The sequence below is a fragment of the Miscanthus floridulus genome, chromosome 4 (genome assembly GCF_019320115.1).
Source record: "Miscanthus floridulus cultivar M001 chromosome 4, ASM1932011v1, whole genome shotgun sequence".
Classification (NCBI taxonomy): Eukaryota; Viridiplantae; Streptophyta; class Magnoliopsida; order Poales; family Poaceae; genus Miscanthus; species Miscanthus floridulus.
Genome location: NC_089583.1, coordinates 1045173 through 1071257, shown reverse-complemented (window position 1 = coordinate 1071257; position 26085 = coordinate 1045173). Strand labels below are relative to the sequence as shown.

The 26085-nt window shown below is 46.4% G+C and overlaps 1 protein-coding gene and 1 pseudogene across 1 annotated transcript; one reads left to right on the top strand and one right to left on the bottom strand.

Moving 5' to 3' along the window:
• The first annotated feature begins 6745 nt into the window (after positions 1-6745).
• Positions 6746-7313, top strand: LOC136550684 (uncharacterized). The gene is made up of 2 exons (XM_066542292.1): positions 6746-7168; positions 7284-7313. The coding sequence occupies exons 1-2, from the start codon at positions 6746-6748 to the stop codon at positions 7311-7313; spliced, it is 453 nt and encodes a 150-aa protein (XP_066398389.1).
• A 3307-nt stretch (positions 7314-10620) lies between these two features.
• Positions 10621-21594, bottom strand: LOC136550683 (glutamate receptor 3.4-like; annotated as a pseudogene).
• Positions 21595-26085: the final 4491 nt, after the last annotated feature.

Genomic DNA, 26085 nt, shown 5'->3' with positions numbered 1-26085 from the left:
GGGAGTCTCTCCAAGCCTGACTTATGAGTCCACATATGTTGACGACCATATCCTACAAAACCATCGCCTTGTGGGTTGACAACGAGAGCATCTATCTGAGCACGAACCTCGGCACCCGTCATGATCTGCGGTGCGGGGTCTGTCACTACCACACCTTTCGTAAAGTTCTTCATGTCTCGTCTGAATGCATGCTCAACAGGGAGGAACTGTCGATGCTTGTCGAACGAAGAATACTTGCCACCCTTCTTCAACCAAATAAACTCCACAGCTGTCTTGCATAATGGGCATGGGAACCTCCCGTGAACACACCAGGCGCAGAATATCCCATACGCCAAGAAGTCGTGCAGGGAGTAGTGGTACCAGACATGCATTCTGAAGTTCCTCTTCGTAGCTCGGTCATATGTCAACACCCCTTCCTCCCAAGCATGAACCAGCTCATCAATCAAAGGCTCCATGAACACACCCATCTTACTCCCCGGGTGCCCAGGAATTATCAATGACAAGAATATATTCTGTCGTCGAAACACGACACCGGGGGGAATATATATATACCAGCGAGACATTAAGAATCAATTGCATGTACACGATGTTCCTACCATCTAATAGGTCAGGATAGGTCCTAATCTCACCCGAGGATGCATAGCTGGGGTTAGTCTCCATGGTCTACTCCGATCCGAGACAGAATTTCAGCAGCACCTCCCCGTTGTTCTCCAAATACACGTCCCGGTAGGGAGATTGTGTATCCGGAGAACAACAGGGAGATGCTGCCAAAACTCTGCCTCAGAACGGAGTAGACCACAGAGACTAACCCCATCTACGCATCCTAGGGCTGTCCAAAAAACGTGGACAATTCGAAACAGATACGGTTATCGACATGCAAAGAGCTGTATATTTCTAACCGTATCTCTTTCGAACGGGAGACGCCTAACCGGGTTACATGCTCTACAAACATGCATGATACAGAAAAGAGGGGTGTTTTATGCCTCACCTCGCTATCCCGCAAACAGGAGAAGCCTCAACCGCTACAAGGTCCACGGAACACCAACAAACAGCCAGAAGCTTCAGTCCTCCCTAAAAGAATAAGTCTGTTCAAATTTAAAATATCTTATATTTAACCGAATTTATAAGAAATAGTATCAACATGTATGAATTTAACCACCGACAGCAAGCTAGACTTTGCCTTTGACCTAAGTCACTGTAAGCCAAAACTCCTATCCAGTCAGCATGTTCATCCAATCATGGACCACCACATCACTTGTCAGCTTCCAATTGAGCCCAGTCAGCAGCCGGACATGGCAATCTTGTAATATATATACCTTCTATCAGTCAAACTAAAAATTGTTTGATCTAGCACTATTCTAGAGTTACCTTCTATCAGCTAGTTAGTGTCATACAAAGTAGACTGCGTCCTCGTTCATCATCATTAGGTTACTGAAATCGTATACAAGACTAATAAATCCTCATGATGCGATTGGCTACTTTAGCAGCGATAGATCGTCATTGTTACGGCGCATTATTGACTAGCTTGAAACGGTAGAAAACCATACGTACCCTCTACTATACGTTTCCGTTTTCAAACATGATCGCAGCACCAGCAAATTAAATCTTCAATCTCTTACTTTATAATGCACTTAGCTTAGGCTATATCTATATATATATCCTGCACAGCCAGCAACGTTTGTACATGGCTCATTATTGATGGGCAGTTCACGTCTCATGGAGGTGCACTTTCTTGGTTTCAACAGAAACATACTACCTGACTAGGTCACATGTACTGTTCAGACCCAAAAAAGAAACACCAGGGGATGATTGCACTACCATATGTAGACCTCTCTCTATATATGCTCCCTTACACGTACTTCTACTTAGTAATGTAGTTTATATATAATATGCTGCTGGAAATAAATAAATAAATAAAATATTACTGCAGAAGAATTTCCACGGCCTCAGTGTATACCAGTGCAGTGGGCCAGGTGGTGGTGTTGAGGCTTGCAGCGACTGGCGGCTCAAATCTGAACCTTTTGTTGTTGCTGCTGGTCGGAAGAAGGGAGGACCTGCTGCAGCCTGCACAACAAGGAAATGGCGTGAGTAGAGCAATTGGTCAAAGTAGTAGCTAGAATATAATTAATATACTGGCATCCTCACTCACTCCAAAATAAAATACTAGAATAAGACCGGCCACCAGTACTATCTATGTCGAATTTGCATCAGGAGAATTGAACTCTAGAAAGGCAGAGCTATGTCCATTTGCATATGTACACCCCCATAATTTTTGCAAAACAATCAAAGTTAGCAGGCATAATACATGCATAGTTGCATATACACTTGGAACTAGATGATCAAGATTCAGTCTTCAGTGAAAAGGAAAAATTCAGTTTTCAGTGAAAAGATCTTGGTCCTGGTAACAACAAAGTGGTTAGTTACAGGAATGTCTCTCCCGTATATTCATGACTCTAGCCCTTCTCTTCCTTTGCCCTTATTCAATCCACTAATGCTACTGCTGGTGCTGGGCATCACGCACAGCTTGCAAGTGACAGCATGCTTTGGCTTCTACCGTTACCACACAAGAAGAGAAAGTGAGGTTGTAACAGCTAGCAGTAAAGCAGATCTCTCTTTAGCCTGAGTGGTGTCATCTCATGCTTGCCATTGCAACTGCAACTGCACTATAGCCTCAAATGGCTTTATTCTCCTTCACTTCACCAGGATATGATCTAGTTAGCATCTTTTTCTCCACATCTATAACAGGATTGACCTTGCGCATCTATCCTCATTGGATGGCACCAGTAGTGTGTCACCAACAACTAGCTCAAATGGAAAATCCACAGGATTTTATTTTAAGATAAACAACACACACACACACTTAATGGCCAAGAGAACAGCTGCTAGTCCACCAAGTGAGCTTTGTAAAGACAGACATACGACTATATTCATAGGCATGCTACAACTAGGAAGATTGCTAATGAAAAAAACAGCCTACAAATTTTCAAAATATGGGGTGTCAGGCACTAGTTAACAGCTGTGGCTCACACCTGCGAATCTATTACGTGTTGGGCTATCGCATAGATGGCCTCCTTGGATCCACTTAAGGTCCCGTCTGCTTCTAAAAAAACTTAAAATTAGCACCTGCTCTACTACTAATTTTAGCAACTCTCAGAGATCAAACTTGAGATGCTTGACTCTTCATAAAATTTAAAATAACTTATAATTTAAAACGAATCGAGTATTAATGTATGTTATAGGATGCTAAAGTTAGCAAGATCCAAATAGACCGTAGTACCTAGTACTCCTTTTCATCCTGAAATACGAGATACCTGAGCAATTGTAGGATCAAATAATATTCGCTAAAAAACTAACTCACTCCTCACTAGTTGGCCAACCATAAGACTCGCACCCATGATCACGCATACACAATGAAAGACATGCTCAAAAGAGGAATATCTAGTCCATTCCTCCCTTCTGGGTTTCAAAACGATATTTACAAATCAACTGTAGATTAAACTTTAAGCAATCAGACTTCAAAAGGCAAATCTGACTCAAAAAAGGATATCAAGGACAGTAGGAACATAATCAGACTAATAATCACAAATCATGACAACCTGCTAACACCAATTCAAGCATTCATCAGCCATCAACTCTAATTTATAAACTATCTCCATCCTCAAATGAACAGCTATTTTTGAAATCACTCTGATGAATGCTTAAACTATCTAAGCAGGACAATATGAGAAGCAGTGAGAATACAATGGGGCTTACCGGAGAATGGGGGAAGTGGTGGGATCCTGCGGTGGGCTCCTGCAGCAACGGCGAAGTCTCAAGGTTCTCTCCACAACCCTAGGGCGGTTTCGTGGGCGTGCTCGCGCCCGCGCTCGGTTTCGCGGTGGGGACAGGGGCGTGGGCCAGCCGGTGGCTGTGGCAGACCGGCCGGGCGGGGGGGAGGTCGACGGCCGGGCGAGCGGGCGGGGTGGGGAGGGAGGGGGCCGCGGAGTGGGGAGGGAGGGGGGTGCGTGGGGGGGAGCTCGACGGCGGCGGTCGTGGGGAGCACGATGGAGTGGGGAGGGAGGAGGGCGCGTGAGGGGGAGGTCGACGGCGGCGCGAGGGGAGGGAGGTCGACGGCGGCGCGAGTGGGGAGGGAGTGGAGTGGGGAGGAATGGAGAAATGGCCAGAGCCGGCCTACGGCCTATCTATTTTGCGGCCTGTTTGCCGAGTGTCGGCCCGATACGACACTCGGCAACGTTTTTTAAAAAAATTTCCATCAGTTTGCCGAGTGTCGGCCGATGGCGCACTCGGTAAACTACTTAAAAATCCCTGTTCTCCCTTAAAAAATTCCATCAGTTTGCCGAGTGCCATCTATGCAGCACTCGGCAAACTTATTTCTATATTTCATGCTACCCTTTTCTTTCCTCTACTTAATTACTTTCCTCTATTTCATGTTTCACTAATTTCATGAAATGAACTTGCATTACACTTTGTTAGGTGCACTCACAAATGTATATTTCAAGCTTGTACAAAAATTGGACTATTATTTCCTGTGTTTGTATATCACGCATATAAAATTCAATAATTGCGAACGAAAGAATAAAAATTACGAAATGGCTTCGAAAAATTGCCAAAAATTCACAAGAAGTGATCTTTGTTCTCTATTATATATACAAAAAAAATTTGAAGTGAAACTCCAAATCAACATTCAAATTGTCTCCTCATCTTACCGGATCTTTCTCACATCTCAGAAACTTCTCCGGAGATGATCCGATTTGTAAGCAACGTACGTGTCAACTTTGCCGAAACACTCTCAATTTTTTACCATAGCCTCCACGTATGATATCATGACAACTCGATGAATTTCATGATTTTCAGACTTCGTTTGTTTTTTATAGAATTTTCAGACGTTTCCGCCACGCGTTTCTGCTCATGTTTCGCGAACACAATGTTCGAGATTTCTGGTCTGGCCTTGGATACGGTATCAAAACAAACTCAGTGAAAAGAATATCATTTTTTTATTCACTTTTTTCGGATATTCGAAGCACTTGCAGTTCAAATCCAAAAAATTACCGAAAATTCATTTGACTAAAATAAATTGATGAAATATAGTAAAATAACTCAGAAATGTACATTACTTGAACAGAGAGCAACAGGTATTGTAAGACAACAGTACAAAAAGTTTGGGGGGCAAAATCAAAAAAAAATGTTTGCCGAGTGTAAGATTCTGACACTCGGCATATAACACCGTTTGCCGAGTGTCAAAAGGTGATACTCGGTATCGATGTGTGTTTGCCGAGTGTTGTATTTTGGCACTCGGCATATAGGATAACGGAGATCGACGGTGTTACTGGACATGATGTTGCCGTGTGCCTATTTTGTGCCGAGTGTAGGCACTCGGTATAAACTGTTATGCCGTGAGTGTTATTTTTGCCGAGTGTTGTCTTTGGGACACTCGGCAAACACCATGTTTGCCGAGTGCCCGAAATCGTGCCCACGGCAAAGGTGGGGACACTCGGCAACTTAGGTGTTTCCGGTAGTGATACCTTGGGTGGCGGTGGAGTCAGGCTAGCGGGGCTGTGGAGGGTCGGTGCAGTGGCGAGGCAACGCGGTGCAGGCAGACCCGCAGTGGCGAGGAATACGATCGGGGTCGCCGAGGTACTCCGGCTCGGCTCCGACGGGCTCTTCTCTGAAAAAAAAGAACATACGGGCTTAATTGAAAATTTTGACAGAACCTCCCCTACACGGTGAGGTTTCTAAAACCTGCAAAAAAAACGTACGGCACGATGGCCGATAACCACATATGCATATGCATTGGATTCACATTCATATAAACATATATAATCACAACTACTGCTACTACCACCACCACCAGTATACGTGAAGCTTCATCTGTTTCAGAAAGTTGAACCAGCTGCCTAGCTAGGATTATTCAGTTGCACCGTGTGTGTTTTATTTGTGGCTGTTTCTTGTTTGAAATCAATCCCAATTCCTTGACAAAAAGATTGTGACTACTGCAGCAAAAGGGAAAGGAAAAAGAAAAGAAAAGAAAATACTGTAGTTTGCAAACAAAGCAGGGATCTGCTTCCTGCGGCATTGCAGCCTTGCAGGTCGTCCATGCTACGTTTGTGCTTGTGACATAAACCAACTGCACCTTGAGTGCGTGACAGAACCAGTCAGCCAGCCTGTTGCTATTATGCATCCATGCATCCATAAATACGAAAGTGTTTTGCAGGACCATAGGTCGCTATATATGCTAGTCCTTGACTCCCTGTAGGAGTCTATAATAAAAACAAATAGTGCGTACTGATTTGCATTAGCATGCATGTTACCGTGAAAACTGCGAACAGCTGGGTCAATGCCTATCGAATAAAAATAAAACAAATACAATAGTCAACACGTCTACCTTTAAATGTTGTTTAAGTGGTTTTGCTTTTGATTTGTCGTTGTAGCAATTTCTCATGCTTTTCCCCTTCTAAAATTTCTTCCACTAAGCCACTTGCCTATTGCCGGCAAAAAGGTTAACGGGGCTGCTGTATCACGCCAAGCTTTAGGATTTTACCTAACTAGCAGTGAAAGCTAAACTTAAATCGGTCATGATCCTGCAAAATCGGTCATACCATTTGGTGGCAAGCCTATTGTTCTAGGAGGTGATTTTCGTCAAATTTTACCTGTTGTGCGGAAAGGCTCACGATCTGCCGTAGTTGGTGCATCCATTACGAGCTCTAGACTTTGGCAGCATGTTGTTCTATTAAGACTACACACAAACATGCGACTTCTCAACCCCTCTTTAGAAGAGAGCAAACGTGATGAGCTGGAGCAATTTAGCAACTGGGTCCTAGCTATTGGTGATGGTACTGCCCCTGCCGAAAGGAAAGGGGATGAGTGTGAGGCTTCATGGGTTACTATTCCTGATGGTTTGCTAATTCATACCGATGGTGATAAAATTGCAGCAATAGTGTTTGAAGTATACCCAGACTTTTTGATGAACTACAATAATCCTGAATATTTGGCTTCACGTGCTATTGTCTGCCCAAATAACATTACTGTTGACGAGATTAATGATTTCATTGTCTCGCTCATCCCTGGTTATAGTGTGCACTACCTAAGCTGTGACACTATATCGAAATCGTCTGAACACATACCAGATTTTGATGTGCTCTACCCTACTGAGTTTCTGAATTCTATCAATGTGAATAATTTCCCTTGCCACAAACTTGTATTAAAGAAAGGGGTCATAGTAATGCTGTTACGAAACCTGAATCAGAATATGGGGCTCTATAATGGCACAAGACTGCTTGTTACAGAGCTTGGACAGCGCTTGCTGCAGTGCATAATACTAACGGGGTCTAAAGTCGGCGAAGAGGTTTTTATACCAAGAATCGCCCTTAACACTGCAGATGTGAAGTGGCCATTCATGCTACAGAGGAGACAATTTCCAGTACGAATATGCTTCGCTATGACAATAAATAAGAGCCAGGGGCAGACTCTTTCAAGGGTTGGCCTTTACCTAAAAAAACCTATTTTTACACATGGCCAACTCTATGTGGCTGTTTCACGATCGACTTCTAGAGGTGGCCTAAGAATTCTGATTGAGAATACTGATGGTTCGTGTGGCTCAAAGACTCCAAATGTTGTGTACCGAGAGGTCCTTGCGGCATCAGCCTTAAACTTTTGCGATGGGTTAGATTTTGGGCCTTGCTGTATATACGTGCTTTTGAAAATGTTGGCTGGCCACCTACATCTCTTATTTTGCATTGAGTGTATTGGTTCACATGATGTGTGTGATGTCTTCTATACCAAGGTTTCCCTCTTTCGATCTTAATCTCGCATATGAAACTTATTGTGCCATGACGGTTGTACTAATTCTATATCTCATTATGTGCCTGCAGATGGGAGATAGGTTGATTCCTGGTCTCATGCCTGGTAACTGCAGTGAGACCATATGTGTGCGTGCCTCTAGGTTTTGGGACTTCTATGATCCACATGATGAATCAAAGATGTTGCATAGTGACTTGGTTTTGATTGATGAAGAGGTACATATTGTCGCTTGTCTTCCTATGCTCACATGTATGCTGACTATAAGATTATGTATATTTGTGATAGGCTGTAAAATCCATAGTTTTTACCATAACTGCGTAGGTTTTTTACTATGGAACCTAGCTATAAGATATAAAGTTACATGACAGGACTCTAAAATACCGAAGGGAGACACAATATGCAATAGTGGCAGAACCGTTATCACCATTCATCTTGCCTTAGACTAGACTTGCTGAACTCTGCTTATTTGTACAGGGAAACTGCATCCATGTACAGATTTACCCACCAGACCATGAGCAGTTCAAGCCTTTGATATCCTTTCTGAACATGATAGTTTTTATGCATGTTGATCTAAGACTGGTTTATTCTTTTTTATGCTACTCGTTTTATTATGACACAAGTAGCTGTACATGATAGTTTTTGTCTTCTTAAAATCATGATTATAGTTCAATACTTTGTAAGGCATATATATCGAATGGATTTTGAGATCCAAAGTTGTAGTTTGAGGTAAAGATGAAATTATTTTTAATGATAAAAGGGAACTGATGTATTGTTACCATTCCATTAGGTGCCTTTGAAATATTTTAGACGGTTTGTACCATTAAGAAGCATAAACGCTAAGGAGAAATTCTTAATTTAACAAATCCACTGCAACAGCATAGTTTACAGGCAAGAAAATGTAATAGACAAGTTTTAGCACAAATTAATTTAAGGAAGGAATAATGCATGGTCTGCACGCAACTGTATAGACAAGTTTTAGCACAACTGAATTACCGGGGCTGCAGAGGCCGGACGCCGTGCCGGAGATGGTCGCGAGGACGCTGGGCCCCAGGTGGTGCTCGACTGAGCTTAGTCTCCTCTCCGGGTTGCGGCGCGGCGAGCGGATGGAGGAGATCGGCCGCGGGCGAGACGAGTCCAGACGGCGGGCCGCCGGCGGGAGCGGCCGGCGTGGGCGGGCGGGCGCTCGCGGGGCGGCGCGTAGGCGCGGCGTTGCGGGTGGGGCGGTGACGGGGGCGGCCAGCGGGCCAAACTTTGCCGGTGGAGGCGGCTTCGGGGCCGCGGCCGGCGGGCGAGCGCGCTGGGCGCGAGCACGGCGGGCGAGCGCGCCGGGCGCGAGCACGGCGGGCGGGCACGAGCGGGGCAGCGCAGGAGAAGGCGCGGCGGCGCGAGGATGACGGGCAGGGCGGGGGGGGGGGGGGGGGCGGCGCTGGCAGGGGCGGTGAGGGAGCGAGGGGAGGGTTGGTTGCAGAGGACGCGGTGAGGGAGCGAGGGGGAGGCGCTGGCACTCTGGCAGGGGCGATGAGCGTGCGTGCGTGAGTGAGTCTCGGCCGTGGCAGTTAAGTCCTGGGTCTGGCCTTTGCCGAGTGTCCGCGATCCGGCACTCGGCAAAGCCAGGATTTTTTAAAAAAACATTAAAAATCTTTGTCGAGAGTCAAGCCGATAAGGCACTCGGCAAAGACTATACTTTGCCGAGTGCGAACCCTAGGACACTCGGCAAAGGTATTTTTAAAAAAAACTTTTCTATTTCCTTTCCCTTTTCCTTAACCGTTTTTTTTTCCAAATTTGTTCCAATACACTTTGAAAATACCTTGTCAAATTCACTCAACAATGCAAATTTGATGCTTCAGCGAAAAATAGACCATGATTTCATTAGTTATAGCTCAAATTCCATTTATATAATTGCAATTACAAATTAATAATTATCAAATGGATCCAAAAAATCGCTAAAATTTAACATGACACGATCTTTGATGTCTATTGGCTATACAAAAAGTTTCGGAGTCAAACCACAACTCGACCGTCACTTTCACTCCAAATCTTACCAGATCATTCTCAACAATCATGAAACTTCTTCGGAGATGTTTCGGTTTGTGAGCAATGTACGTGACAACTTATGTGACACCTTCTCAATTTTTTACCACAACCTCCACATATGATATCATGACATCTTATCAAATTTCATGATTTTCGGACTTCCTTTGTTTTTTATAGTATTTAAAAACCATTCAACCACACGCTCGGGGTCGTGTTTCCGAAATAAGATGTTCGAAAACCCTTATAATCTTATAGGTAAGGCCTCAAACTGGGTTGAATAACATGAATATCAATTTTATACTCATTTTTCCAAATATTTGAATCACTTGCGATTCAAATTTAACTTAATTCAAAAAAATTGCTTGAAATGCAATTAATTAGTTAAATATAGCAAATAAATTCAAAAATACACCAAACTTAAGCATGGAGTACCAAATGTGGTATGTGGAGAGGTGAAAAATTTTGAAGTGCAGGAGTCAAAAAAAAATTATACTTTGCCTAGTGTCTGCTTTTGACACTCGACAAAGACATTCTTTGCCAAGGGTTGCATTTGTACACTCGGCAAAGAGCTGACGGCGGCAGGCTGGTTTAATGGCGGGCCAAAATTTGCCGAGTGTGAGACGTTGACACTCGGCAAAGAAAGTACTTACCGAGTGGTATGTCTGAGCACTCAGGCAAAGAGGACGTCTTTGCCGAGTGCTGAAACTGAGCACTCGGCAAAGATCAGCTTTGTCGAGGGTCGTGTCTTTGTCGAGTGTTCGAGGTTGGGCACTCGGCAAAGACAGGCCTTTACCGAATGCCCGAGATAAAAAAACTCGCAAAGTTATCGGCACTCGGCAAAGCTTGCGATTCCGATAGTGACTTGTTGGAGCTGCTCCGGATGGCCCTCTTGACCTCGGACTCCTTCATGTCCACGAAGAACATGAAGTCCGGAATGCTGGTCTGCCTGGCGAGCCGGCGCAGGCTCTTCTCCTTGTCAGGGAACGGGCCGCCGCCGCCGTCGTCCTCCTCTTTGGCGCCGTCGCTGGTCCCGTGGCGGTGGTACTGGCAGAACTGGAAAAGTATCCTGGCGAAGTAGACGAGCAGGGCGACGCCGCAGATAAGGAAGAGGCCCCCGAAGTTGGCCACGCTGAGCCTTACGGGGCCGCCCACGCCGTCGGTGGAGTCGCACGTCCCCGTGTTGAGCCAATTGTCGTGGATCCGCTGCAGGTCGCCGCTCTCCGACAGCTTCAGGATGGCCGTCGACAGGTCCACAGCCGGGGGGGGGGGGGGGGGGGGGGGGGGTCGTGCGGGAACGCCTATTGTGTTTCCACAGATCGTCGTCGTCGTTGGTTAATTTGGTGGAACAAAAAAAGAAAAAACATGCATGTTGGACTTACGAATCCCCATCCGCCCTTGGTGAACTCCTGGCCCACCGTCCTGAACTGGCAGTTGAAGGAGAGGAAGAGCTCCACGTAGGGCAGCTCGTCGACGATGGCCGCCACGCCACCGTTGCTGGGTCCGCGCTGCAGGCTGTCGGCGTACGCGTCGATGGGCAGCTCCCGGAGGCGCGACGCCTTGACGCCCAGCTCCTTGATCATGTAGCTCCCGGCGAAGGAGCCTTGCTGGTAGCCGATGGGGTGGTTGCCGGCGAGGAGGTCGTTGATGCCTTGGATGCCCGTCGACAGCTGCTGCACCGTCAGGATGGACGTCAGCTGGCTGTGTAGCTCTGGGTGATGATGAGAACCACCAAGAGCCACATGATGACGACGAAGCGACCAAGACTGCTAACAGTCTCCTCTCCTGCATGCATTTCACTTTTCATTAGGATTTCAGATTCACCTGAAATTAAGATGCTGATTGCTGAATCGATCGACACATTGGATTGATTCACCGGCCAGCTCTACTCACGACTCACTTTGCGAGAAGAACACTGCGGCGAAGCTGAACCAGAACATGGTGCGCATCTGGTTCCACGGCGACCCCCGGAACTCCTCGTTGTGCCGGTGCTCCAGGATCCACACCACGGCGCCGATGAAGATGCAGAAACCGACAAAGGTGCCCCACAACTCCGGCGTGAAGGGCTTGAGGAAGGCCCACTCGTCGGAGCTCCTGGCCTTCACCGTGGACACGACCACTAGCCCGGAGTCGATGTACGGCTGCGTGAAGTCCACCACCCGCGTCCGGTTCGTCACGATCGAGATGTCGCCCACCGCGGCGTCGAAGAAGCCGTCCGCCACATTCTGCACCAGCTCGTCGTAGCTGGGGCTCGTCTCGCCGTCGCCGAACAGGACGAACGACACCGGCACCGGGTACGGGAGCTGCTGCAACGCCGCCTTGAACACGTCGACGCAGTAGCCGCTCACGCCGTCTTTGCTCGTGTCGTCCCTGGACACGAACTCCTTGTACGACGTCCGGTACGGCACGCCGATCCTCAGCGGCTGGCCATTGTCGGCGAACACCCACCCGCGCGGCGTGTCCGAGGTGCCGCCGGGCCAGGTGACGCTGGACATCTGCTGCTGCTGATCCTTCTGCTGTTGCTGGGGTGTCGTGCTGGTGCTGTTGGCGGCGGCCCGCCGTCGTCGAGCAGCGTGGGCGCGTCCACCGACAGGCGCGTGTAGTTGGACCAGTAGGCGACCCGGCGGACGCCCGTATTACCGCCGACGTTGAGGATCTCGTAGGCCGGGTTGATGAGGGTCCCACTCCCAGTCCCATTCCCATCGGCGTCGAACTGGAACCCCACGCGCCCGTGACGCCGGTGAAGTTGGCGAGCATGATCTTCTGGAGCAGCTGCTCGCCCTGGTCGAACACCCTGAGCGCGCTGAGTTCCAGGCTCCCAGCGTGCTGCCGTTGGCGTCGCGGATGTTGGGGTCGGCGGAGAAGGTGCCGTTGCAGCCGGCTTCGTCGAGGAACTGGTCGATAGCGTGTGCCGCAATCCAGACGGAGTCATAGGCGAAGAGGCCGTACGCGTTGACGGCGGCGGCGGCATTATTGTTGCTAGGTGGTTCGACGCCGGCGAGAGACGAGCGACGCCTTGGCGTCCGAGTCCGGCGTGTACTGGCGCAGCGTGAGGACGCCCTGTATATTATTAGACTCGGAGGCGGCACCCGCACCATCGATGGCGGCGGCGGCGAGCCAGTCCGTCGCGATCCAGGCGTACTCTGCGACCATCATGCCGAGGTCATGTGGGGCGGCTGAAGACGTCGATGTAAAGAAGAACATGAGCTTCGCCGTAGATCTGCGGGTACAGCTTATTATAAACATGATGAACACATCCTAGAACTTTGAACTACTAGATCTAGAGGGGAGAGAAAAAGATGGAAAAGGCTGACCGTCTGTGCCCTTGGAGGAGGATCCGCTCGCGTCCACCATGGAGTCGGTGAAGTCTGCGCACGGGCAGCGACGTTCGGGGAAGAGGTCAACAAAGTCGTCGACGTCGGTGGAGCGGAACGACACGGCTGGTGACTTCCCGTCACTAGCTACGCCCCTCTCTGATCGGGATTAGGGTTTAGGTTTCGGTGGGACGTTCGGCTCAGGTGAACCTCGTACTCAGAGCCGCCGGCTCCCACCTCTATTTATTGCGCAGTGTGACATGGGCTCTCCAGCCATAGTGGGCTGGGCGCCCCCGATCAGGGTGCGGATCAAAGGCTCAACTGAGCCTGTTGGGCCCAGTTTGAGATTAGAGATCAATCTAACAATCTCCCCCCTTGATCTCCTACCATCTTTCAATTTCATAACATTTACTTTTGTTCATTCCATTACAGATTAGCGCATAGAGCATGTTTCATCGTCATGGTCAACTTACCGATAGATTTAACAATTACAACACACCACTCTGTTCTGAAATAGATACTTAACTTTGGGCCTTCTTTTATCCAGGAATTATAGGCTTTCCTTTAAACCCATGTCGGCTACATGTTCTCTAAACACGTTGGGTGGTAAGCCTTTTGTTAGCGGATCCGCGAGCATCTTTTCGGTACTTATATGCTCAAGACTTAAGACATGATCCCGGACTTTATCTTTCACAACATAATACTTTATGTCAATGTGTTTGGCAGCACCACTTGACTTATTGTTGTGAGCATACTGTACTACGGGATTATTATCGCAGTATAACTTAAGTGGTCTATAGATGTCGTCAACCACCTTTAAACTGGGTATGAACTTTTTTAGCCAGTTCATCAGCCCTGTTGCCTCATAACACGCTACAATCTCAGCATACATTATGGATGATGTAGTGACGGTTTGCTTTGAGCTTTTCCATGAAATAGCTCAACCTGTGAGAGTGAATACATATCCAGACGTGGATTTTGTATCATCTCCGTATAATCAGAATCTAAATATCCCACTATATGGAGTGAATCTGATCTTCTATACGTCATCATGAGGCTTTTCGTTCCTTGCAAATAATGCAAGACTTTCTTTACTAATTTTCAATGTTCTGTTCTAGGATTGCTCTGGAATCTACCAAGTAACCCGGCAACAAATGCCAAGTCAGGGCGCGTACATACTTGAGCATATTGCAAGCTTCCTACAACTGAAGCATATGGAACCATTTTCATTTGATCGATCTTATACTGGTTCCTGGGGCATTGAAAATCCTCATATCTGTCGCCCTTGAGGCCTTGACTATAGGAGCAGGTGAGAGACTACATTTGTGCATATTGAATTTCTTTAATATCTTTTCTATGTATGCCTTTTGTGACAGTTCTAATACCCCTTTACTTCTATCTCGATGAATCTCGATCCCTAGAACAAACGAAGCTTCACCAAGATCTTTCATATCAAATTTTGAGGATAAAAACTTAATTGTCTCTAGTAGTAGACTGACATCACTACTAGCAAGTAAGATATCATCCACATATAGGACAAGGAAGATAAACTTCCCATTCTTAAACTTTGCATAGACACAATTGTCCTCTACATTCTCTTTAAACCCAAAATTCATTATTGTCTGATCAAACTTCAAGTACCATTGTCTTGAAGTTTGTTTTAATCCATAAATGGATTTCTTTAGGCGGCATCCCATTCATTCTTTTCCTTCCATGACAAAACCTTTCGGTTGTGCCATGTAAACATTTTTCTCCAAGTCCCCGTTGAGAAATACCGTCTTTACATCCATCTGATGTAATTCTAAATCATAATGTGCCACTAATGCCATTATGATTCTGAAGGAATCCTTACATGAGACTGGAGAAAAGGACTCATTGTAATCAATCCCTTCTCTTTGCGTAAAGCATTTTGCCACAAGTCGCGCTTTATATCTCTCTATATTCCCTTGAGAGTCAGGTTTTGTTTTGTAGACCCATTTACGGCCTACTGTTTTGGCTCCTTTAGGAATTATTTCTGAGTCCCAAACTTTATTGGCATTCATAGATTTTATTTCATCTTCCATGGCCTCAAGCCACTTTGATGAATGATCACTTCTCATGGCTTCTTCAAATGAGGTGGGATCATCCTCCATTTGAAATTCCTCAGTGTTGTATACTTCATAGTCAGCAGGAATAGCTAATTTTCTAACTCTATGAGACCTTCTAGGAGCCTCCACATTTGGCACATCTTCTGTTTGAGGTTGTTGTTGCTCCCCCTCATGTGTGGCAATAGGTTCTACAGGATCCTGAAGAACAGGTTCATCATCGTCATTCATTGTTGCCATAGGCAGAATAACAACATGTGCTTGCACCACAGTATCTTGCACTGTCGGTGCAGTGATAGCAGGTAATGAGAAAAATGGCTCATGAATCATCAGAGTGGGCGCATACACCCGCTTCTCTTCAAGGTCAATTTCTCGAGCTACCATGCTCCCCCTCATAATTTCATCCTCTAGGAAGACAGCGTGTCGCACGCAATGTTCACATCATCACGTAGTGATAACAAATAAAGCTCATTTTATAAGATAGCAAGACCATCACATGCATTATTAAATGTTATCTTACATTTGCCATTTATAAAATGGCAATCATATCCATCATTGTCCAAGCATGAAACACTAATCAAGTTTCTCTGTAAGGAGGGAACATAAAGTACATCTCTAAGTAAAAGTGTGAAGCCATCAGCAAGCTCTAGAGAAAGATCGCCAACGGCTTCAACATCTGCTCAGACTCCATTTGCAACTTTAACGTGTCTTTCTCTTCTTTGCGTAGTCCTCGTCGAACGGAATTCCTGTAAGGAATTAGCAATATAAACAGTTACACCTGAGTCAATCCACCAAGTAGATTTCGAATACTATACATACAGGGATTCATTTATGAATGTAATAATATTCTCACCTTTCTTTGCCATGATCATCTTTAAGTAATCGGGACAATCTTTCTTATAATGTCCCGTCTTCTTGCAATAGAGACACTGGTCTTTCTCTACTGTGAACTTGTTCTACTGAGGCTGATGCGGCATGGGACCCTTTCCCTTTGACTTTGAGGAGGAGTTAGCATTATTTTTTTTTCTTGTTGTCTTTCACATAATTGATAGTGCCAACATTGGCAGCTTTCATTCTCTCCTCCTCTTGCACACACATAGCCATGAGCCTCTCTAAGTCCCACTTCTTGGGCTGTATGTTGTAGTTGACAACAAAAATGTCAAATTATTTTGGCAAGGAAGCAAAAATCAGATAGATAAGGAATTCTTCCTTAAGAGCCAGATCCATTGATTTTAGCTTGGATGCCAAATTACTCATCCTTAGTATGTGCTCTCTTATGCCACCATTTTCAGAGTACCTCTCTATCACCAGCTGCTTTATCAGCTGGGTAGCAGATGTTTTGAAGAGCCAGTGAACTGACTCTTTATTCTATTGAGGTACTCGGTGACCGTGTCACACTCTAGGATTAAGTCCATAATTGCAGGCTCAATCATGTTCTTTATCACAACCAAATATTTCTTGTTTTCAGTGACCCACTTCCTATGCTCAAGGTCATAGGACATCTTTTGGAATGCAAAATCCCTCTCTCTAGTTGCCTAAGCGGCATCAGTCTCGTTTGTCTCCCTCACTGGTGCCATAGGCTTAATGGGACACGGTGAGATGACTACCCAGTCCACCTCAGCCAAGATAAAGGACAGGTCAATCTTTTTCTTCCACTCCATGTAGTTGTCACCTTTGAGAGTGGGGATCTCTTTGATACAACCCATCAAGTTGTATCCGCCTGAAAACACAATTCATATAGAGTGAGAACATAAATAATAACAACAATTGCATGCCTTGATTCCAACGTTGGTCAAAATTAAAACATACAACTATTTATACATTAAATCTACATCACCGTTGGGCAGAAATAAAAATAATGCATAAAATCATTAAAATTATGATATTGTTATTAATAACGTTGGTCAGAAAATAACAACATCATAATCATGTCAAAATCTCTTTTTCTCCAATTAAATATCATGTTGGTTCAAAATAACTGAGAATAAATAATTTCTTTAGCAGCAGAAAAATAATCTCAATTTAGTGAATTTTACCCATAGGAAAAATCACTTTTCTTATTTTCTTTAAGCCATTTATCCATTTTCTAGGAAATAAAACCTTTTCTGGAAAATAAAAAAGAAAAATGACTCCTTCGCTTGGGCTCAAAACCGGCAATAGCTCGACACAGCTCTGCCTTCCCAGGACGCAACGTGGGCATGGGCCGGCAAAGCCGCATGGCCGCGCGCTAGCCGAAACTGGCCCGTTCGCCCTTCGCCGTCAGATTGAATCGGACGGCCGAGCGACCATTTCGGCCGATCAAAACCAGCGCCGCATCGCCTCCCCCGTAAGCCTATCACATTTCCTCTTCTCCCGCTTCTTCCTCTCAGTGCCACGTCGACACCGAGCGAGAGCAAGCGATGATGGTAGAGCCATGGCGTCGTCGTCAGCCCCATCGCCGGCGTGCGCGCTCCCTAGCGGGTGAGCGCGCCACCGTCGAGTGGCCTGGCCATGGCGCACTATGCCAGAGGCCTCACAGCAGCCGCGTCGGTGGGTGTCGTGCCCTAGCGGCAGCGGCGGCTTCTTCTCACGCGCCGATGAGGCGGCAACGCGGTGCACGACGAGGTAGGGCTCTTCCCCCTTTCCCCTTCTTCTTCTCCGATTTGAGTTTCCTTTATTTTCTTCTCGGATTTGTCCGATTTGGGGATTAGGGTTTGGTTAGGGTTAGGGTTTTGTTCACTATTGTTCTTCCCTGAGACTGATTCACGGGTTAGGGTTCAGCTTTGAGATCCTTTCCAAAAATCGACACGCTTTCTCTTCTCTGTGCTTCACCCGGTTAGGGTTAGGGTTTCGTTAGGGTTAGGATTAACCCGATTCATTTTTTGTTCACCCGATCTAGATCTAAAAGCCTAGAAGACCTAGCTCTGGTACCATTGCAGAGAAGAACATGACCTTAGCCGTAGATCTAGCGGGTACATCTTACTATAAACATGATGAACACACCCTAAAACTTTAAACTACTAGATCTAGAGGGAGAGGAAAAGATGAAAAGGCTGACCGTCTGTGCCCTTGGAGGAGGATCCGCTCGTGTCTGCCATAGAGTTGGTGAAGTCTACGTACGGACAACGACGTTCAGGGAAGAGGTCGATAAAGTCATCGACGTCGGTGGAGTGGGACAGCGCGGCTGGTGGTTTTCCGTCACTGGCTGCGCCCCTCTCTAATCGGGATTAGGGTTTAGGTTTTGGTGGGGAGTTCAGCTCAGGCGAACCTCATACTCAGAGCCACTGGCCCCCACCTCTATTTATTGTGCAGTGTGACATGGGGCCCTCCAGCCATAGTGGGCTGGGCGCCCCCGATCAGAACGCGGATCAAACAGCCAACTGGGTTGTTGGGTACAGTTTGGGATTAGAGATCAATCTAACAGTCGGGGCCTGAGTCCGTGCTGGCGTGGACGACAAAGACGCGAGACTCCATCGAGTTGGCGCGTAGCAGGAGGCCGGTGAGCGTGGCATGGTCGGCGCCCAGCGGGAACACGGCCTTGTACGACAACCTGGCGCGTGTGGCCTCCAGCGCGTCCGCGAGCGCGACGACGCCTCCGCAGCCGTAGTCATCGTCGATGTAGACGGCGGTGACCTCCCCCCATCCGTAGAGCGACACGATGTTGGCGATGGCGGCCATCTGGATGCGGTCGTTGTGCACGGCGTGGACGAAGTAGGGGTACTGCGTGGAGGCGAGCGCCGGGTCTGTGGCTGCGAAGGACACCAGCGGCACGCACAGCTCGTTGGCGACGTGGGTGACGACATGCGCAATGACCGAGGACTGGGGGCCCACCACGGCCACCACCTCCTTCTCCATCAGCTCCAGGCCAGCTGCAGGGTTCAGGTTCATTCAGATCAGTCATCACTCATCAGTGGACAGTGGCATCCCATCCATGGCAGTAGTTGTTGGGGTTTAGTCCCACATCATGTAGCGATGATGGGGGAGCACAACATATAAGGTGAGAGAAGCCCCCACCTATCAGGCTAGTCTTTTGGGTTGAGTAAGGCCCAAAGACCTTATATGTTGTAGCTCCGGTGGACCTGGGACCTGTGGGAGCGCAGGCTTGTGGTAACGAGCTAGGCCGGCTGCAAGCCCGCTCTAAGATCATGAACTCGGTGGTCACCACCGGTTCCAACAATTGGTATCAAAGCCCATGGTCAGAAAAGCTAAACCCGATAAAAAATCTCGAGCATCACATATGGCGGGGGCACCCCGATGTGTGACTAAGGGGGAGATTGTTGGGGTTTAGTCCCACATCGTGTAGCGATGGTGGGGGAGCACAACATATAAGGCGAGAGAAGCCCCCACCTATCAGGCAAGTGTTTTGGGTTGAGTAAGGCCCAAAGACCTTATATGTTGTAGCTCCGGTGGACCTGGGACCTGTGGGAGCACATGCTCGTGGTAACGAGCCGGGCCAGCTGCAAGCCCGCTCTAAGATCATGAACTCGGTGGTCACCAGTACCCGAGGTCAAAAAAAGCTAAACCCAATAAAAAATCTCAGCATCACACATATGGCGGGGACACCCCGATGTGTGACTAAGGAGGAGATTGTTGGGGTTTAGTCCCACATCGTGTAGCGATTGTGGGGAGCACAACATATAAGGTGGGAGAACCCTCACCTATAAGGCTAGTCTTTTGGGTTGGGAAGGCCCAAGACCTTATATATTGTAGCTCCGGTGGACCTAGGACCTGTGGGAGCGTAGGCTCGTGGTAACGAGCCGAGCCGGCTGTAAGCTAGCTCCAAGATCATGAACTTGGTGGTCACCACCGGTTCCAACAATTGGTATCGGAACCCCCTTGGTCAGAAAAGTTAAACCCGATAAAAAATCTCGAGCGTCACATATGGCGGGGGCACCCCGATGTGTGACTAAGGGGGAGATTGTTGGGGTTTAGTCCTACATCGTGTAGCGATGGTGGGAGAGCACAACATATAAGGCGAGAGAAGCCCCCACCTATCAGGCTAGTCTTTTGGGATGAGTAAGGCCCAAAGACCTTATATGTTGTAGCTCCGGTGGACCTGGAACCTGTGGGAGTACAGGCTCGTGGTGACGAGCCGGACCGGCTGCAAGCCTGCTCTAAGATCGTGAACTCGATGGTCACCACCGGTTCCAACATAGTTGACTGTGCAGCAGAGCAATAGAAACATATGACGCGCTCATTGACTAATGGATTGGATTTGGATAGGCTGCCGCCTGCCTCATCTGGTGATTAGTTTAACTGATGCGCACAATTGTTATTATAAAATTAAACTCGGTTGATTCAGCTATTATAGGACTCCTCTCCTTTCAAATTATAAGGCGTTTTGATTTTTTTCTAGATGCATATGGACTAGATCCAACTATCTATATTTATATTTAAATCTATTTATACATAATATAAATATAATGTATATATACTAATATAATAATAATATTTTATATTATTAAGAAGGCAAAATTTATCTCCACTTATTTTTTTCGTCCCCCTCCCCCCAACTATCCGGAAAATAGAGAGTTTTCTTGGTATCTTATATGTGACATGGACCCATGTCTCATACACATACGAGTTCAGTGGCGGAGCCATCACCTGGACATCCGGGCGGCCGGTTGGGCTCGTCCATGATTTTTAATAGAAAATTTCGTTTATACCAAAGAAGAGGACTCTAATTTACTAGCTAAATTCTTTTTGCATAGTGAAGATTGCCCAAGCTTCTAAGAGTTTCTGGCTCCGCTAATGTACGAGTTAGGACTCGCATCTAGCGATGATGTTAATTATGACAAACTTTTTTTTATATTTAATCAAATTTATAAAAAAAGATTCGTCTCGTGAATTTCGTCTAAACTGTGTAATTAGTTATATTTTTTATTTATATTTAATGCTTCATACATGCGTCCAAAGATTCGATATGACGGAGAATCTTGAAAAATTTTGCAAAATAGAAGGACACTTACAAAAGAAATAAAGGACTGAGGTAGGGGGTTCACATCTTGATGCAATCAATGTCCATGCTCTTGTGCAGAAAACAAATGGAATGCAGTGCAGCGCAGACTGTGCAGTGCAGACAGAGGGAGAGAGAGAGAGAGAGATTGAGAGAGTAGTCTACTCCTACCTTGGATTATGCCTGCGAATCCGCTGCAGTTGGTGTCCTGTAAGACGACGCTGAGGTTGGTGCCGCTCAGAACCGTGGGGTCGCGGTTGACGTCGTCGACGGCGAGCTGGATGGCGGTCCTGGCGGACCTTCCGATGACGGAGTTGAAGGCGAAGAGGGCGCCGATGGTGATGTTGGTCGGGCGCGCCGCCTGCATGGCGACTGGCAAGACGGTGCAGAGGCAGAGCAACCAGAGGAGGAGGGTGGTGGCGGACAACGCCATGATCACCTGATCTCTGCTGTGCTGGAGAAGGAAGTGGGAGAGGACTGGTGCTTGCTTGCTTGTGTCTGAAGAACGTCTCTTCTGCTGCTGCATGATTGATACTTATATAGGAGGATCGTCTTGCCTCTAGAGTCGACTAGTCCGTCGATGTAATAGAGAGAGTCCAGGCGTCCAGCCAGCTAGACTCATCCAGTTAGTTGGCCAAAAAAGCCGAATTTTTTACTATTTGACTCTTTTTTCAAAAGTTTCTTATAAATAGACTTCTGGTGGCGCTGAGCTCGGCGCCACAGTTACTACCGCTGAGCTCCTGGGCACGGGGAAATGGACTGCCAGGAGGCTCGGCGCCAGAGTGGCTGACGCCGAGCCACCTGCATTTAACCCAGCCCACTCTTTTTCCCCTAGCGTTATGCCTCTTCTTTCTTCTCCCTCTCGGGTTTTTCTCTCCCCACTTCACCTACCTCACGAATCGACATATTGGACCTTGAAACCTTGATTTGATCCATAGATCTTCGAGAGCAAGGTATACTCGCTCACCTTCTTATTTTTTTCGCATCGATTTGGTATATATTAGTCGGATTTTTGAACCTAAGAATCATCATCACTTAGGGTTTCATTGTATCCCTCAATATATGTATTATACAATCGTAGGTTGATTCCAAGGCGTGGGAAAAGCTAGCAAACCAAGCCGCATGTAGTTATGTTATGGGTTCATTGTTGTGGATGAAATGAGAAACTCTAGGTTTAGGGTTTAATGTTAACTGCTTTCGGTTCTTAGAACGAAATTGGTTGTATTGTATTTATGGTTCTCGTTGATATTTATTTGTGATGTTTTGATTTATGTTTGTTAAATTACATCCGTTTTGTTAGATGCAAGAAATGTTTCGGGAGGAGTTTTGGCGAAAACAGGGTCGACCTCGAGAACTATACCCCGACGCGTCTAGCAAAGATGCCCCCCATCCCTCCTGACCTTCCTATCCCTAACTGTGACTGTGGTTTGCCGGCCCATGTTTTTCAATCGAAACATCCGGACACAGCCGCGCGTTGCTTCTACACATGTAGTCGGTTTAATGTAAGAAATTGTTTGTACTATCATTTTTCTTTATTTGTTTAAGTATGGTACTAATATTTTGTTGGAATCTCGTTGTGTAGGACCATGAGAGGTGCTTTTTCTTTTAGTGGATCGATGGTGCAGACAAGTTTGATCCTAGGTACCTCTTTTCGACGATTGGTTTAGAGGGAGACATCCACGTGAGCACTTCAAGCGGTGGGTTCCACCCCCCTAACCCTCCGGCAATGACGGCTAAGGAGAAGCACCTAGCCGCAGTTAGACAACTCGAGAAACCTCCTCTGTGCGATTGCGGAGATCAAGCTGTGATAAACCCTGAGAATACGTTGGAGTTTGTGTGTCCAAACAAGCATGAAGTAAGTGTAAAGTGTATGTGTTAAAATCTTGATCTATATGTGTTCATGTACTAATGTCTCATTATTTAGGTGTATTCAATGGCGAAGTGTCGTTTCAAGGAGTGGTTGTATGGTCCTAAGAACCAATGGCTGGAAGAACCATGGAGGGTTAAGGAAAAGAAGAAAGAACGGGTAATCTACAAAGCACCTCCTATCATGTGCGAATGTGGTATAAAATCCAACTATGGCCTAGTCCCTTCGGAGCTTGGAATAGGCCATTATTGCGGCCATATGATTGAGTATGATGAGGTTCGTTATTTTTCTGGTAAACATGAAATCGTATTTTGTTTGTTTTGCTAAGACATATGATATAATATTTCTTTTGAACAGAGCACTAGGAAATGCAGTTGGGAATGTTATGATGGTCAAGCTAAGTTCTTGGATGAACTAAAGAAGAGGCAACTATTTGCACGGAAGAGGGGATATGGACCTGACTACGTCAACCTATTCGTTAAACATCATAAAGAAAAGATGCGTGAGTTTGCTAGACAGCGTGGTATTTGTAACCCGATCGATGTTGGGCTAAACAAATGGGGATTGGAGAGGCAGATGATGTTAGAGGAGAAGAGGGCAAGGAATGAGGCAAGGGAGGAGACAAGAGTACAGATGCAGGTCTTGAACGAGCATGTTGCTACATTATGTACCAGTGAGTGCTTAAAAATCTTTTTTTCGTTGCCTGGTTTTAAATGTAATATAATCACATTGCTAACTGATTGCATTTTATACATGAAGGAATTGGTTGCAGCGGGGAACATGCTGCAGAGGTGGCTCGTGCAAGGTATGAGGAGAAGAAGTTAGATGGCCATAGATCACGAGCTGGTCGCACCGTTCAATCACCGATTGTGTTGTGTGATGACGGAGACGAGGATGAGGACGACACTGGAAGACTAAGTGAGCTCATTGCTCTAGCAGAGGCGGGCATATAGGCGCAGGAGGCTGAGGACGACACTGGCAGATTGAGCGAGCTCATCGCTCTAGCAGAGGCGGGCATTCAGGCATAGGTGGCTGACGACGACACAGGCAGACTGAGCGAGCTCATTGCTCTAGCAGAGGCGGGCTTACATGTAGAGGAGGATGACGACGCGTTCTTCACTCAGGCCGCAGTGGCCGCAGATGAAGCGGAGGCCACTTACTATAAGCGACAGGCAGGTCAGAGCAATGCAGTTGTGCCTAGCCACAACAACAGGGTTGTAGTAGAGGACTGGTACTCGGATGATGAGTTGCTTACTCAGTACGTTTTAGACTGAGGATTTGAAAGTGCATTTGCCCCTATGTCTACTGTCGGTACATAGTTGTAGTATTAATATGTTGTGTAATGTGGCATAGTATCGAACTTTTCATTATGTGGTTGTTTTCATTATCAATGGTCTTAATATTCCGCTTAATGATACGGACGTATTTAAATTTGAACACGTGCTGCAAAAACACTTAACGACGTACAGCATTATAGAAATCAACACACGAAACACATTAAATGGCATGTGACTACATGTACCAAACCTGGGTACAGAGTTTTCTTTGACTAAACCTAACATGCCTTAGGTAATTAAACCATGCCTTAGGTAATTAAACCTAACATGCCTTAGGTAATTAAACCTGGGTACATGTGAAAAAGATAAAGTCATCCTAGTAGTGTGGCCACATAGCAAATTGTGTTGCATCTTCTCCATAGTAGCCTCCTGTTGTTGTTGGTGGTGGTGGCGGGGGTGACGGGGGAGGCCCCTTCTTCTTGTGGTTAGGGTAGGTGCAATATGGCTCATTGCAGAGTGTCTCCTGTGAATCGGCACCATTGTTGTTGTCGTCCTGTTCGTCGTCCTTGTAACCACTGCTAACTTCCCTTTCTAGATCGAAGATACGGTCCTATAGGTAGTAGATGTACTCCGCATGCGAATAAATAGGTTGAGGATCGACCCACCTACTGAACCCATAGTTTTCTTCGGCCAGGGAAGACTACAATAAGTATGTCGTGTAAGTGATATATACAAGACAAACATATTGAAGAAACAAATAGTAATAGCAATGACGACCTCCATCTATTCCCTCGGTGAACATCTGCACTAGGCAGTCCTCACCATGCATGCATTTTGGCCACTCTTCTTTCCTTTCATCGTATCCTCTTAGTGGTGCCTCTTTGGTGAAATCACTTTTGCTCTCAACTGGGAACCTCTCATAAAGAGCTTCCTTAAAGAAATCGGGACCAAGAGGACCCTCCCACCCCCAAGTAGTTTCCTTCCCCTTTCCTCTCCCTCTGGACGACCCTCCAGACATTGGTACTGCAACGAAAGCAAATGCTGAGGAGTGTTCTTCTTCCTTGTTGTTTGTGTGAATGAGAGGGAGTGAGTGGTTATTTATAGGTTGAGAGGAGGAATGGAGGCCTCTCAATGTGCCATGTCAGCGATCCGTGTGCCTCTTCATCTTAGCCCTTGGATCAAACAGTCATAAGATGGATGGTGGAGATAGAGTGGAGTTGTGCTTCCTTACATGTTGTCCATGTATCTAAAAAGTCTATATCAGTGATGTGATAATTCGATGTTGTCTGAGTATCTGAAAAGTCTATGTTTATAGTCTGAAAAGCATAGATTCGTTCACTGTTGCTTGGTAATCCTAGATTCTTCTACAAAGCGTATGTACAATATTTACTGGATTATACACATACTAAATTGATAGTGAATCTGTGTACTACATTTGTGCCTTTGTACAAGTTGAAAGGTCCTAATGGCTAGAGGGGTGTGAATAGCCTAATAAAATTTCTACAACAACACTTAACAAAATGGTTAGACAATTATGAGGCGAAGCAAGTGTTGCGCTAGCCTACTTAAAATGCAAGCCACCTACCACAATTCTAGTTTAGATAGTGTCGATTCACACAAGAGCTATGACACTACCCTATGTTAGTGTGCTCTCAAAAGCTAACTAAAGAGCCACACCAACCAATCAAGCAAGCTCTCATAATTAGCTACACTAAAGAGCTTGTCAACTAGTTTGCGGTAAAGTAAAGAGAGTGATCAAGATAGTTATACCGCCGCGTTG